At 41.7% G+C, this 14,962-nt stretch overlaps 1 protein-coding gene and 1 long non-coding RNA gene across 4 annotated transcripts; one reads left to right on the plus strand and one right to left on the minus strand.

Moving 5' to 3' along the window:
• Positions 1–1,239: 1,239 nt before the first annotated feature.
• LOC147219285 (protein-cysteine N-palmitoyltransferase HHAT-like protein) lies at positions 1,240–10,554 on the plus strand. 2 transcript variants are annotated; one of them, XM_086172917.1, is made up of 13 exons: positions 1,240–1,436; positions 3,475–3,605; positions 4,680–4,747; positions 4,858–4,971; positions 5,214–5,234; positions 5,389–5,583; positions 5,655–5,864; positions 6,742–6,913; positions 7,754–7,898; positions 8,009–8,044; positions 8,155–8,356; positions 8,450–8,591; positions 9,081–10,554. In XM_086172917.1, the coding sequence occupies exons 2-13, from the start codon at positions 3,500–3,502 to the stop codon at positions 9,221–9,223; spliced, it is 1,554 nt and encodes a 517-aa protein (XP_086029043.1). In that variant the 5' UTR covers positions 1,240–1,436; positions 3,475–3,499; the 3' UTR covers positions 9,224–10,554. The 2 variants fall into 2 exon arrangements, with proteins under 2 accessions (XP_086029043.1, XP_086029044.1); XM_086172918.1 differs by lacking the exon at positions 5,214–5,234.
• Positions 10,555–11,594: 1,040 nt separating this feature from the next.
• LOC147219286 (uncharacterized) lies at positions 11,595–14,915 on the minus strand. Of its 2 annotated transcripts, none has more exons than XR_015108730.1 (3): positions 14,662–14,915; positions 13,403–13,531; positions 11,595–12,318 (listed from the first exon to the last, which is right to left on the minus strand). It is a non-coding gene; the product is annotated as an uncharacterized LOC147219286 (long non-coding RNA). The 2 variants fall into 2 exon arrangements; XR_015108729.1 differs by lacking the exon at positions 11,595–12,318 and adding an exon at positions 12,614–13,184.
• Positions 14,916–14,962: the final 47 nt, after the last annotated feature.

Genomic DNA, 14,962 nt, shown 5'->3' on the forward strand with positions numbered 1-14,962 from the left:
GATGGAGTGAAAGAGAACATGAAGTTGGTGAGTGTAGGACAAGAGGATGCAGAGGAGAAGGTGAGATAGAGGCAGATGATTGCCTGTGGTGATCCCTGAAAAGAGGTATTTTAGAAAACATATGTTTTCCAGTCACCACTCAGTAACTGTGTTTCCTGGTTTCATTTTTGTTCAGTGACTGCAAGTTGGTCATCTTTGGTTCTGGACATTCATGGAAGATCATTTCTGGCAACTTATAAACAAACCGAGCCATTCAAACAACCAATGGATAAAGAAATGGTGGAAATGACAGGTATTTGCAACCTGTAATCACATATCAAATCAAATCTTGTATCATTTCAGGAAAAGTTTTATAGTAATGTTCAGCAATGTTGTAAAAACAATATCCGGATCTGACTTTTTTTTTTTTTTTGATAAAATAGATGTGAAATTCAACACTCAACAGTGTGAATTTTCATCTGGTCTCTTCACAGTGAAAAAGAAAACAATAACAACAATAATGATGATAGTAATAATAGTAACCACACCCTGTTTGATAAAGGGTTATGCAACAGCTGCTACATCCTTTCTTTTATGTACTTTACTTTGAATGTACTTCTGTAGCTCCTCCCTGTCTTCATGTCCTGCACACAATATACTGCACAGTATCTCATGGGAACAAGATGGTTAAATTGTGCCCACAAGTTAATTGTCTCATCGCTACCACATAACCATTACGCAGAGTTTCATTTTGTTTTTCCTAACACGTCTATCTAAACAGGATAAACACATTACAAATGATTTGCACATGATTTCCATCTTTCACTGACTAGATATTATCTTGTGGACACAAGATAATATACAAGAGCGCTTGTTAAACTTGTTACTCTTGTTACTCTTGTAACATACTCTCATGTGACTGTATTTTTCGGATTCAGTAGTTTACTGCAAGTTTGATCACAATATATTTTCATTATATGTATAATAAAAAAATATATAAAATGAAATGAAAATATATATGTTGGTGTTCTTGATTTCCATTATGTTTTGAATTAAAGAATATACAGTGCTCCTGAGCGCATCACTCAATCTAACGTGCCAGATTATGCACCTCTGTTCCTTCCCTTGATCCAGAATGCAGGTCTGGTCGTCGGTCCAGTAAAGGTCCGGGGGACCACCCCTCACTGCGGTACAGTGTAATGCAGGATAAATATATCAACCCCCCTCCTCCTCCTCTTCCTCCTCCCCCTTCTCCTCTGGTTGAGTCTCCAACATCCCTACCGGCCGAAGCTGGCGATCGCAGGCGGCAGCGGCGGCGGCGCTGTGTGGAGCCCCCTTTAAAACGGATGAATTAGAAAAACAACTGCAAAAAAGCCCCCGTTTTCCTTTTCTTTAATTGTTTGTTTCATTGCGAGGAGAGGGACTGCGACCACCATCTGGACAGCGAGGAGTGGAAGGTGAGTGAGAACAGGTGTATTCCGTGCTGTCCAATGGAGGAGTCACAAGAAAACCGTCGCAGATGCGCCTTTTCTTTTTCCTGTTCTTTCTTTTTTTTCCCTTTTTTTCTGTGCATGTTGCGACTCGGTGGGTCCCGCATGCAGGAACCCCCCCTCCCCCTTCCCCGCCTCCTTGCAGGGGTCCTGCCCAGCCTTGGTTACATCTTGGCACCAAGACTTGTACGCTCAACTCCTGTAACTTGTGCGCAAAGTGCGCGCGTTGAATCTTAAAGGCGCACCGTACCCCCCCCCCCCCCCACCTTACACACAAACTACAGCCAAAGATGCGGTGTATCTTGCGGGGGATTGCGTTTTCTCACGCACCCCTTCTTGCTCGTCCCCTCCGTTAGTGCGCAAAGCGCTTGCCCCCCTCCCGGGCGCCTCCCGGATCACATAGCGCCGCAGCTGCGGAGCAACTGCGGGGTCTATAATAGGAAGAGGAGGTTGGGTTGCGCAGCTGACGGTGCTGATTCCGAGGAGTCAAAGCTCCGCAGTCCTATTTAAGTACCCCACCCCGTCAATCCCTGCGGCTTATTGGTAAAATGTCAAGTTTGCGGCGGTTCTGACGAGAGGAACAACATGCGGGAATAGATATTGGAAAGTGCAACGTATTTAAACCCTGCTCCCTGGAATGGCCTGGTGATGGCACATAGAAAAACGACATGCTGACAAGTCGATCTATAACACCACTCCTTTGGTGGAGCTCCAAGTGGACTTCTTATCGTCTCCTGTTTTGAAAAGCATGTCATATGGAGCAAAAAAACAGAGGCCCTTGGAGTTTACTGACTTAAACCCATCTTATGCTGCACTCACACTCTTCTTACTCCTCTATATTTCATATTTAGGATAAAGAAAGGGGTTAAACTGTCTTCATTAAAAAAACAAAACTCTCGGGTCAGCTCTTGGATCATACTCTCAATGCTCATGAGAATTTGACTTTGTGGCGTTACAAGGTTCCTAACCAGTTGTTTAAAAGAGCAAGTGTGGAAAAAAAAAACAGCCCCGGTTTTTAGCTTCTACTGCAGCAAAATGCGGCATACACATCAATATAGCGGCAACATTGACCCGAAAACATCCCACACGAAATCAAAGCACTGAGAAGTAACACTTCTGCACCTTCAGTACTTTGCAGTTATATTTTGCAAATAGCACTCGCTAAATTAAGGTTCCAAGTGCAGAATATTTACACGTGCTGGAATACTTGCGCGATATGTTGAAAGTACTGTTGAGGTATTAGATTTGAAAATGTTTTCTGCCCCCGTCCCGTGTTCTGTCGTGTTATTATCGTGCTATAATTACACCGTTGTGCTCGCCCCTTGAGCGTCACCCAACAAAACCGTACTAATTGTCAGCTCATTGGAACAGCCGAAGGCAGACTCCAAATAAGATTTTTCCAGAAAACAATTTAGCCGCACAAATGGAGGATTTTATATTTTACCGATTTACTCTTTAGCTCCTTGGAGGTCATCTGAAGGTCACATGGCTGACCTCCTTCTTAGTCCCCTCCGTAACGCTGAACGCAACCTGAGATTTTCTGGCAAAGGCTCGGTTCGCGCTGGATCACGAGCTCTTTGAATGGAGGACTAACAATTTACTGCGGCAAAAGTGGAAATGACTTTAAATGCATTTGTGTGAAGTCAATTCTTTGAGATAACTTGAATTTTATGCGTTTTTTTTTTTTTATGGTTTATGGTTTTATGGTTTATGCCTTTCCAAGTGTGTTTTCCCACAGGATGGCAAATGACTTGCTATATCAATAAATGTCATTTTTAAGAAAAATCTCAGTGTACGTGTCAGCAATGTACAGCAAAACGAAACTTGACATTTTGCTGAGCAAAAGACTTTACTTTTCTTGTGGTATCACTGTTTCCTCAGGAGTTACTTCGTGTTTCCTCTAAATTATGCGACACCGGTTTCATAACATGTTTGTTTGTAAGCATTCACTTTCAGCCTACAATAAGCGTTCCTATCTGTGCCTGCTCTCTATGCAACCCTTTAGACTCCCGCCTCTGTGCAGATTCGCCATGGGGATAAAGGCTGCACTCCCCAGATACGAGCTGTATCTCTACACAGCCGTGGTCGCCGGGGCCTTGACGTGGGCTGGCAGTTGGATATTCGAGGCTTCAAGCGGTGAGCCGCCGTGCGCGTAACGGCGGAAACCAGACACCCACCTCCGTCACTTAAAACTGTGCGGCACGATGTTCATTTAGCAGACTAAAAGCTCTGGAGCGCGCGTCAAGGAGATTCTATAAATACGAGTTTCATTCAAAACGTGGCCCGGTTTGCAGCTAATTACTTCCCTGGTGGATGTTAATCGCGCTGGGATTGACGCTGCCGCACCGGGGCAGATCATGTCACAAATTTCAACTAGAAACATCAATTGTTTTTGATTTTAACCACATTGTAGAGCCTTAAAACTCCTCCTCCGGGCCCTGATGTGAATGGGCCGAGTGTGTTTACCCGTGAATGGCACTGTCTGTCACGGGCGGGACGGTCATGGTTTCACTCATTTTGTCTATCCTAAGCCTCTTTCCAAAAATGGTAATTTATGGCAGGACAGTCTGGAGGCAGTAGCCACAGTCAGGGTCTTCACGCTGCACAAGCGCTGCATCCCTGGTGGTAGAATCCTGGCCGCGAGCCCAGGAGTAAGAGGCTTTCCCCGGCTGCCCCTTGCATTTTGATATCCCTTTTCACAGCCATTACAGTAATCAGGGAAAGCTGCAGGAGCTACTGGGAGGCTGCGTGACAATGCAATCCCGTTTGTTTCTGCACGCTGAACGTCCCCACACCTTCCCCCATGATTCCGCTTATCACCGCTTTTTATAATTTTATTATTTTATAATTCAAATGTAAGATCCTAGCTAGGTTACACAGTGAATTAATCTCTTCGTGGCAGATTAAGGACATTTTGAGTGTAGATGTCAGCCTCAAAAATAGAAAAGCCTTGCAATGAGTCTATTATGTAATATTTGATGTTATCAGATGGACCATCACAACTCCGACTTGCCATGTGGAAGATTCCACGCTGAATTTTTAAGGAAACCGGGATCAGTGTTGACACTGAATCCCGAAATAAAAGCTACAAAGCCCTACTATCCACTGCAAGGGTTTAAAATCAAATGTAACACAGGGGGGAGGTGATTCTTCTCCATCGGGAGCGATTTCTATGTCACGATTAACCTGCTTTCATTCTTCTTGGTTCAGAAAATGTAAATCGGAAGGCCTTCCAAGAAAGCGTGAAACCAGGATGGCACTACGTTGGAAGGAAAATGGTGAGTGGGTCATTCAAAGACTGCGAACCGCGTTTTTTTTTGTTCTCCGATTGTTGTCGGAGTAAAAAAAAAAAAAAAAAAGTTTTCCATAAACACGTCTTGACTTGCAGGACGCTGCGGACTTCGAATGGGTGATGTGGTTCTCTACATTCCGCAATCATATCCTTTTTGCCCTCACTGGTCATGTGATCTTTGCCAAGATATTCACTCTGCTAGCTCCGAAGGTGGGTGGATGCGCGTGTGTGTATATCACAGATTAAAAACTGTATACAAAATATAACTGCATTGCTTTTTAGCGTAAATTATTGTCCATCGTGCGTGTGCAATTAAGATAACTGCAAGATGCCTTGAGCCACATGAAACTTGAGCTGAGTGTCGTGGAAATGAATATTGTGACAGATTTAAAACATTTCAATATGTTTTAAATTGTGTTTTCTTTTTGTCTTGTTTCATGCTTACAATGAAGATTGGTATAGATGGATGTAAGGTAACATTAATGATTGCCAAAAGTTTCATTTGTTCCCATGTTAGATCTATTTTTCAACATGCTCAAAATAGTTCATTCTAACATCCATTGTTTAACACCAACCTTCACCAACTCGAATGGCGGCGAACCGACAGCGGCCTCTCTTTACCCACAGCACAGATCCTTGATCTTCGGCGTGTACGGCCTCTTGGCCGTCCTGGTCACGATGGGCTGGACCTTCATCGGTTTGGTCTTGTCGCACTGCATCATCCTCTACGGCGTCGCGCTGATCAAGATGAAGTGGATGTGCTTCGCCGCGGGTCTGGCAACGCTGGCCTCCATCAAACTGGAGCCCTACAACAGCTGGCAGGTGAGTCCGGAAGAAAGAAGCACAGAGCGTTAGCTTGCATCGCTAATTCATTTTCGTTAATGACCTGGTAGGAATCCCTGGTGACCGGCTCCTTTGACCTGCAAGACATCCTTTTCTACGGAGGCTGTGGCTTCAGCATCATGCGCTGCATCAGCTTCGCCTTAGAGAACTGCGATAAGAAGGAAGGCAACTACACATTTTGCGACCTGCTGAAATACAACTTCTACCTCCCTTTCTTCTTCTTTGGCCCTATCATGACTTTCGACAAGTACCACGCCCAGGTAAATCACGGAGGTTTAAATGAGCGCGTTGACAAACTGGCAAAAATGAAAAAGCCCCGCTTTGAGATTGTTGCTATTATACTTTCTGTCATGGATGCAGGAAAGTTTGTTTCTGTAAAACCTTAAATTCAAGTTGCAGTATTATTCTGTAACTCAGGGCGGCAGTGAGTTAATACATCATAAAGAAGCGGCGGCTTCTACCAATTGTCGACACCATTTTCATTCCCTCAGCGTTGACCGCCGATCTCTGAGCCACAGATTGGGTTTTGAAACAACAATCCAAAATCTCATGCTAGGGAAGTTAGCATTTCCTGGATCACTTCAATGCGGATCACTTTCAGGGTAAACATTCATGCATCTTCACTGGAGTTGGAGCTTTCATGATCCCAGATCTGTGCCCTAAAACGCGTTTTGTTTTTTTTGGGTGGTCCTGAAATTGACTCAATTACATTGAAATTGTTGACAGAGAGACTTTTTCTTTGTGAAGTAAAAATGAGTTGAAAGGCTAAATTTATCAATCCTGTAGCTAATCCTGTCCAGCCTAATGGATGGGGAAACAGTCACAGAATTAGCCTCTCACCTGTGATTTTAGTTGTTATTTCAGTCCAGCTCCCAAAAAAAAACAGTTTCCTCACTAGAAACCCTGCAATGTGATCCTTTTATTACACAAAATCACAGACACGAGCCAAGGCCCTGTGCAAATGAAGCGCAACAGTAACTATTCTTCAATTTTCCAACACAAACACACTCACACACACCATGCGCTGCGCCAAAATTGTCACCGGGGACCGGCACGCCGACCTGATAAGTTACAGACAATCTGAATGTTTCCCCTCGTCCTGTTTTTTCTCGACAACGAATGACCTCCATCCCACAGGTGAACAGCATCAAACTGACCCGCAAGGAGAGGGAGATGTGGAACATCACCACCAAGGCCTTGTTGCACCTGGGACTCATTCTGGTTGTGGACGTGTTCTTCCACTATCTTTACATCCTGACCATCCCCAGTGACATGAAGCTGGTCAGCAAACTCTCTGATTGGTGTCTGGGTGAGTGATATTACTGCAACAAGCTTCCCCGCTTGCAAAACCCCAGAGGAGAAGGGCAACTCCTCAATTCTCAGCAACCTGCCGAGTGCAATGCCGCTCGTGATTTATTATAAAAATGCAACGTGCTTACCTACAACAATGCACAATTCTCTACAGTAATTTATTTATACAAATTTATATATATTTTATTTATTTTTATGATAAATATTATTTTATTTGATTATTTTTAATTAATTTATTCATTTATTTTAATTCTATTCAATGATGTTACTACCCCATCTATCCCCCAATTATCCCTTGGGGACTTTTTTTTTTTTTATATTTTTAATTAATTTATTTATCTTAATTTTTTATGTAATGTTACAACCCCATGTATCCCCCAATTACCCCCCTGGGACAAATGTATTTTTTTCCGATTCTGATTCTGATAAGCGCAGCCTGATGGGTCATTCTGATTTCAGAGATCATCCCTACCTATGTTTTCTTACACAAAATACTGCAAAGATACTGCAATGGTTTCGATAGGGGACGTTTAAAGGGAATAAATAATTACCAAATTATCGCTTTATGCATCTGATTTGTGAGAAATTAGATTTTTGGTTGCCCCCGGGTATATTTGAAAATACATCTTAAATGGCTTGTCAGGGATGACACCACAGAAAATCAGCAACACACAAAAAAAAAGTCGTCTAAACCGACCTACAACATTTTTACAATTGATATAAAACGACTTTACATGATTAAAATTTGACAATTCTAGTTCTGCTCTCGCTTTATTTGAAAATGTGCCAGATTTTTTTTAAAAACCAAAGTTAATTTTGTTGTGTTTTACCTCCTCAGCTGGTCTGGCTTATTCCAACCTGGTGTACGACTGGCTGAAAGCAGCCGTGATGTTCGGCGTCATCAACACCGTGGCGACTTTGGACCACCTGGACCCTCCTCAGCCCCCCAAGTGCATCACCATGCTCTACGTCTTCGCCGAGACGTAAGTGTCGACGGCTCCTCCCTGGCGCCAAGCGTCAGCCGCGAAACTTTCGTCTCCGGGGGAAAATACTCACAGGGGTGGAAACGTCCATCCTTTTTTTATTTCCCCAGACACTTCGACCGAGGCATCAACGACTGGCTGTGCAGGCGAGTGTTTTCAATCGCCTCAGCCGATCAGCAAATTTTCACAAAATATGCGCGGGAGAATGTTTGGTACATTTTTTTAACAACGTTGAATGTGCGCCGCCGCTTCGTAGGTACGTCTATGACTACATCGGAGGAGATCATGACAAGATCTTCGCCGAACTCCTGGCCACGTCCTGCACTTTCGCCATCACAACCCTGTGGCTCGGCCCGTGTGAGCTGGTTTACATCTGGTCCTTCTTCAACTGCTTCGGACTCAACTTTGAGCTGTGGGTCGACAAGTTCTTCTCTTTTCCGCCGTTTTCTACCTTAGAGGTGAGAGAAAAGCTGGACTAAGGAAAATCAATACACCCGTCCAAAAAGACTGCATCATTTCAACTCAAATATGCTCCCTTCCTTGGTTTTCAGCACGCTATGGGTGAGGCGATGTCCCGCAGGATCAGGGGCGTTTTCAACGCTGCCAACTTCTGGGCCATCATCCTCTACAACGTTCTCTCCCTCAACAGCCTGGAGTTTGCAAAGCTGGTGGGAAGAAGACTCATTTTCAAAGGTACGACTGACAGTGAGAAAATGCAAAAATCAGCTCGTAGGTCTGAAAGACATGAAAGAAAAGAATTTCCTTAGTTACGGTGTGTTTTCTATTAACTCTGACTGAATATTCAATAAAAAAAATGGTTCTTTCCTAGAAAATAAATTACTTGGGGTTGCAATTGTATGCAGTACCGACTTTGGCCACTAGAGGCTTCACTGAGCTCCCTGAGGCCATTTAAAGACATTTATTCAAAAAAGAAACTTTGCAAGTCCTAAAGTATTTGTGAACGTATTTTTCTCTTTGCCAATGCTACTGAGATTCTATTTTTCTATCAAATTTGGCGCTTTTTAAGATGATTTTTTCTGTAAAGCACACTGAGCTGCACTTAACGCAAGTGTATGAGTACACACAGGTTTCTTTACATAATTGTTTGAAGTCAACAATCTAGTCCGATCTCAGACAGTATGCCAATGAGGTTGTTAAAATGCATTTTTTCCTCGCTCCCAGGTTTTCCTCTGTCCACCCTCTCGGTGTTACTGGTGACCTACTGCGGTGTGCAGCTGGTGAAGGAGAGGGAGAGAAAACAGGCTCTGCTGGAACAGCAGGAAGCGGCGAAAGCTGTCGACGGAGCCAAAGAAAAAGCAGAGTAGAAGCAGACCCGACAGTTAAAACATCCACTCTTGTCTGTTCCATCCTCGGCCTTGAGACGTGTAACTGAACCAGACGGTAATATCCAGGCAACGGCGTCTTTGTTCACAAGCCTGTGCGTTAGCTTTCGTTCCTCAGAAACCGGGCGACGCTTTCAAGCTGTGAAATATCCTCAAGTGCACTTGCTGTTGATAATCACCGCATCCTCTGGCACAAAGACTCACCGACGGTGCATTTTGTATCTGTTATGTATCCAAACAAGAGATTGATTAAACTAATTATAGGTCTCACTAATATTTATGAATGTTTAAACTGATAGTTAAAGCACTGAGTACTTGGAAGAACAACTAGTCTGCCTTGATAGAGCTGAGTTTCCTTGAATAATTGTTTTTTAATCCTTATAACACTATTTATTCTTTTAGGTATCGCTTTAATTTTGCCATACACATCATGATCACCACTGAAACTTGAAATAACTGGAAATCAGGTCGCAGCTAATGGTGTGTAACGAAGACATGGTTGTCGAGGCTCCGCGTCGCTTGCAGCTGATCGGGACACTTTGTATAAAAGTGCAAAAGTCATAATATGTAGGGTTATTTAGAACAGTGGATCAAACATAGTTCAGACAGATAACCGTCAATACTGGGAGACGCAATGCACAAACATGGGAAATTTCAGCGTGTCTTTGCCTCCCTCTCTTGGGCCTTGGGCATGTCACGAAAGACAATGGAGCCCGGCGGGTTGAAGGACTCGGCCTTATCCCGCCTGTCACCGAAGCCTGCAGATTGTCAGCCGCAGCGACACGGCGGTTGAGAATGTTGACGGCGATTGTATTGGCTTTTTTAAATCAACGTGGTATACTTGAATCTAGAGTGTTTATCTCTGAGATTTCACTGGAAACCAAATCCAGTTTCACCTGGAAGTGACTTAGCACCGTAAAGGCCTGGAGAGGAGAGGGAAATGAATGTACTACAGTTTCCTGCTGATGCTGATGCACTGATAATCACAAAAATTTAAATGGATTTCATTTTGTTTACACAGACTGGGATGCTTGAAGAGTTGACTGTACATGTCCGGTGTAGTGACGCATTATAACCACTAGATGGCGCAGTTTGACCAAACATGATTGTTTACACCCATGTGGTTAGAAGGAAAAGTCCAGACATGTGTTTCTATCCCCAATATTTTCTTTTTTTCTGTCTTGCTCCTGCTGAATAAACACTCTCTCAGGATTTTGTGTGAATACTGATTTTAAATTCTCTGTCTGTGGGAGCTGAGGAACATGATGACTCAAATTAAACATCCTCTAACTGTGGTCTCTAATCAATGGACTTTTTTGTTTTTTAATCATAGAAAAAGTTGCATTTCTTTGCAGAGGTTCTTTTTTTTACCACATTTAATTAAAAAAACATGAATTAGCATATCTGGATTTAAAATTTCATAACTTAAAGTTTCTTAGGTAGACACAATTCAACAAATCATAAGAAATATTTGACTGATTTCCAAAACCAAAACTGCAAATGCAACCAGTTGCAGGATATCAGGAAAGCATGGCGGGATAAGAATGTTTGTTTAAAAAGTCTTTTAAAAAGTTTTTGTTTAAAAAGTCAGATCATTTATTTTGTGTCAGATTAACTTTATTGGAAAGCTAAAACTAAATGAAAAATTTCAAAAGACTCTTGACAATCTCAACTTGCTTTTTTTTTTTAACCAGTTCTTACCTGCGACAGGTGGCCATTCTTCTGTCGTTATCGGTGAAGTCATGTGATCTTGAAGAACTAATCAACTGCGATGATTTTGAAATACTTGCGTCGGCGGGGAAAACAACCTTTTTCAGGCTTGAAAAAGCCATTGCCGGAAAAGTGCAAGACTAAGATCGTTTTCAGGTTCATGTTGCACCTGCTGACTACACCTGTGATTTACCTGCACTGAAAAAGTGCACTAAGTACAAATAAATAACACTAAATACCGCAGGAAGCACACTTTACTGTTCTTTCAGAATTGGTTACCACGGAGACAACAATAAAACAGAGATAAACCAGTAAAAAGAGCACATGGTCTCCATAGAAACAGCTAAAAGATGATAATTTTTGGACTTTTTTTGGAATCTGGAATCGAGATCAACACGAAAAGACAAATATGTTCAAAACACAATGATTCCAAATAAGGAAAAAAATCCAAGCCACATATTCATTCTGTCGGGTCACCAAACTTACATTTTTTTCTGCTGCTTTGTTTTCTTCAATACTCAGCGCAAAGAATTCCACTTAAAAATGCAGTCGTAAATTGCCAGGAAGTAGAAGAAAAGAAAAAAAAGAGTTACAGGAATACTAACTCTGTCTCTCTTGATGTACATTGAATTTCATCTGAATTCTTCATGCCACTATGCAATCAAACAAAATGATCAAAAAATGATCTATACTGCTAAAAAAATTGAAATGAAACTCTTAAACAACGCAATGTAACTTCATTTCAATCACTACTTTTGGGAAAACAAACTGTCCACTGAGGAAGCAACACTGCTTCATTTGGACCTGTTTTAAGGACATTTCATCAACATTTTTGTGTGATTTTGTTGTCAGTAGATTCAACTATGGAAAGAACAAAGAATTTTTTTTTCTGTTTTTATCACTGGATATAAACCCTCTTACTGGTTCCCTACAACCCCAGAGCTCTGCTGCCTGGATCCTACGTTATATATATAAAGACAGATGAATCACGAAACAAACACTTTTGATATAAATCAATCAAATTTATGAAGTTATTCTTCCCAAATAATGCCTCCTGAATGACTTTACTTTTTACATTTGCAGTGAGAAATTCTTTTCCTGTCCAGTTTGCTCAGTCACTCCACTGACAAAGAGGACCTCAGATATGTTTCAATAATTTTTTTAATTCATTTATTTTATACAATGTATTTTTTATAGTTCTTTTTTTTTTTTACAATTTATTGAATTAATTAATCTTTAATTATTTTTATTTTCATTTTTTTTAAGATGAACCTTGAAGACAGCAGCCTGGCGCAGCAAATAGCATCAGTTTTGAAAATGCCTTTTCAAGCCATGAAAAGCCGTCTACAATCATTGTAGACATTGACCTGTATTAAAAAAGGAACATCGTCAGAAACATCCCCTGTCAATGTTTCATTAAATATCACCAAAAAAATATATAAAAACCTTCGCTGCGCCCATTCTAGATTTACTTACTGAAGTGGGAAGGTAAAACTAATCTAGATGCACTAAAATCTGGAGCAGAGTTATGACTCCCGCGTTCATCATGTTCATGCGTTTAAGGGAACGGTAAGAAATCCCATTTTCTCTAGACAGAAAGGGTTAAACTATAGGAAAGAAATAAAGGGCTTAGAACTGCCTCTGCAGTGCAACCAGCCTCCAAAAATGAATTTATTGCGACTGAAATTTTAAAATGACGATCTCATTTCCCGTCCAACGGCTGCACGGGGGCCGACGCAGTGTCACCCTTCCCGCTCTGCATCACTGACTCAACTATAAATGCATCCGTGAACCTGGACCCTCCGTTTCTGTCCCACCTGCTTCATATTACCACTTTCACCTCCGCTTTATCGGATTTTCATCAACCACTCAACTTGTTGTTCCGCGCAGGAACTCACTTCCTCCCCCGACATCAGAGATGGAGACTCTCTCGCTCAGATCAAGTCAAAACGCAAAAGCCATCGTTTCGATATTGCCTCTGCAATCTCGATTGCGAATGCTGTATATCTTCATTTATTGTTTTTAAATGCATTTAGTGAGTGGAGTGAGCAGGATGGATAGGATCAGGAAAATGGGTCCATTAGAGGGACAGCACACGTTCGATGTTCTGGAGATAAAGTCAGACGGAGATATTTTGAACATGCATGGAGGAAGGATAGTGAATATATTGGTAGAAGGATGCTGAGGTTGGAAGTGATGCGGAGAAGAAGGTAGATGATTGGCTACGGAGACCCTGAAAGAACCAATAGGAACGGAATAATTTTTATTTATTATAAACTCGAAGCGGCAATAGAACCACACTGCTTTTAAAAGCTGTACATTAAAAGCTGTAAAAGCTGTACATTATAAGTTATATTTATTGTACTTTATGACGAACAAAGCTTGGAAAAACAGACGGCATTCATGAAAAAGTTGGGAGTGTTTGTTCATTTGCTGGCAAACTATTTTTACCTTATTTGTTTGGTCAATATTTGCTGCCGCTGCTGCCGATGATGATAATGATGATGAGGAGCAAAATTTTCCCAGAATGCAATTCTCAGCGGGATTAGAGAACCTCCGCGCAGCTGCAAGAAATTAAACCTGAAGACAGAGGCGAAGCAGCTGGTTAAAACACCAGAGAAAATAAAATCAGTGGGATTTCACACAGACGTTTTGACTAATGAAGAGTAATCAGCGCCCCGGAGTCACACGAACGTCCAATCAGAGTTGAGCATTTCAAACAGAACGTTAATAATGACCGACATTACAGATTTAATATTACAACTTTTGATCCTGTTTCCAGCGGTAGTCAAGTTAATTACGGATTATCATCGCTGATATGTTTTTCATTCTTTTAAGAATGAACCCAAAGTTGCTGCGCGTCAATAAACTACAAGATAAGAGGGATTTGACTACATCCTCAGACACGACACGTGACCGGTAAAAGCAAATACGCTTAATTTACATTTAAGTTTCAGAGGAAAAAAAAACAAAGCTGACCTACATTCCTTGTTCTTACACAACCGGGTTAAATGGACACTCGGACAGTCTGTTATTTGCAGCGGGTGGATCCCAGTGTTTATCACTCGCTGCTGTATCTCTGGATACGAGAGTGACTCACCACATAATTCCATCAGCTCCGATAAATAAATATAGGCATTTAACTTGGATGTCGCCGAGGGCGACACAGAGTGTGAACGTCAGAAGTTCTTCTACTTTTAATCACTTTCTCCATCAGTTCATGCACATTCATATATTTTAATAGTGCTTAGTTCATTTACAAGTCATTCTATTTCATTATATGACTGTTTGTCTCATTATATGTTATTTTTTGGTTTTATTTACACCCACACACATCCACTCTTAACAGACATATTTTATTTCAATGTCTGTTGCCATTTGCACATTGTTTTTATTTTTTGTATTTTCTTCTCTTTAGCATTATTTATTTTAAATTCCAGTTTTACTCCTTTAGTTCATCTACTCTCGCGACGTAATTATTTTTTTTCAATTTTTTTTTTCCCTTGCACCAATATAACATTTTCATATTTACACTGATTATCTTTCTCGCTTCAACTGAAACACAATCCAGGTCTGCTGGAATGCTATGTTGCTAAAGTAGCTTGCACAAAAAAGTGCTCGTAAAATAAAGTTCGACCGACCGACTGATTGTATATTTTGCAAAATAATGCAAATTTTGTCGCTCCGACCGTTACACATTCACTAGCTACCTGCATAGTAAGCCTCTTGTTGTGGTGTCAGGGGATGTTTATTATGCAGCAGCTGCTGTTGCCAACCCACAGAATATACTGTACGTCCTCTCGTGTACCTGTAACACGGTATGCCGCTCTACGCCGCCGTGCAGGGCGGTGAAGGGGCGCGAATAGAAAAACATAAATGACCAAAAAAAAAGCTCCGCGGTGAGATGCGAACATGGATTCAATGTGTGCCATCCGGCGTTCAGCTGTCCTCGGGGGTCTGAGCCGGTCCTCCTTCCCATCAACCCATATGGATGCCTGAGCTTTGTGAGCG

Source organism: Fistularia commersonii, chromosome 25, assembly GCF_037954325.1.
Source record: "Fistularia commersonii isolate RoL2024-O1a breed Wild chromosome 25, RoL_Fcom_v1.0, whole genome shotgun sequence".
Taxonomy (NCBI): Eukaryota; Metazoa; Chordata; class Actinopteri; order Syngnathiformes; family Fistulariidae; genus Fistularia; species Fistularia commersonii.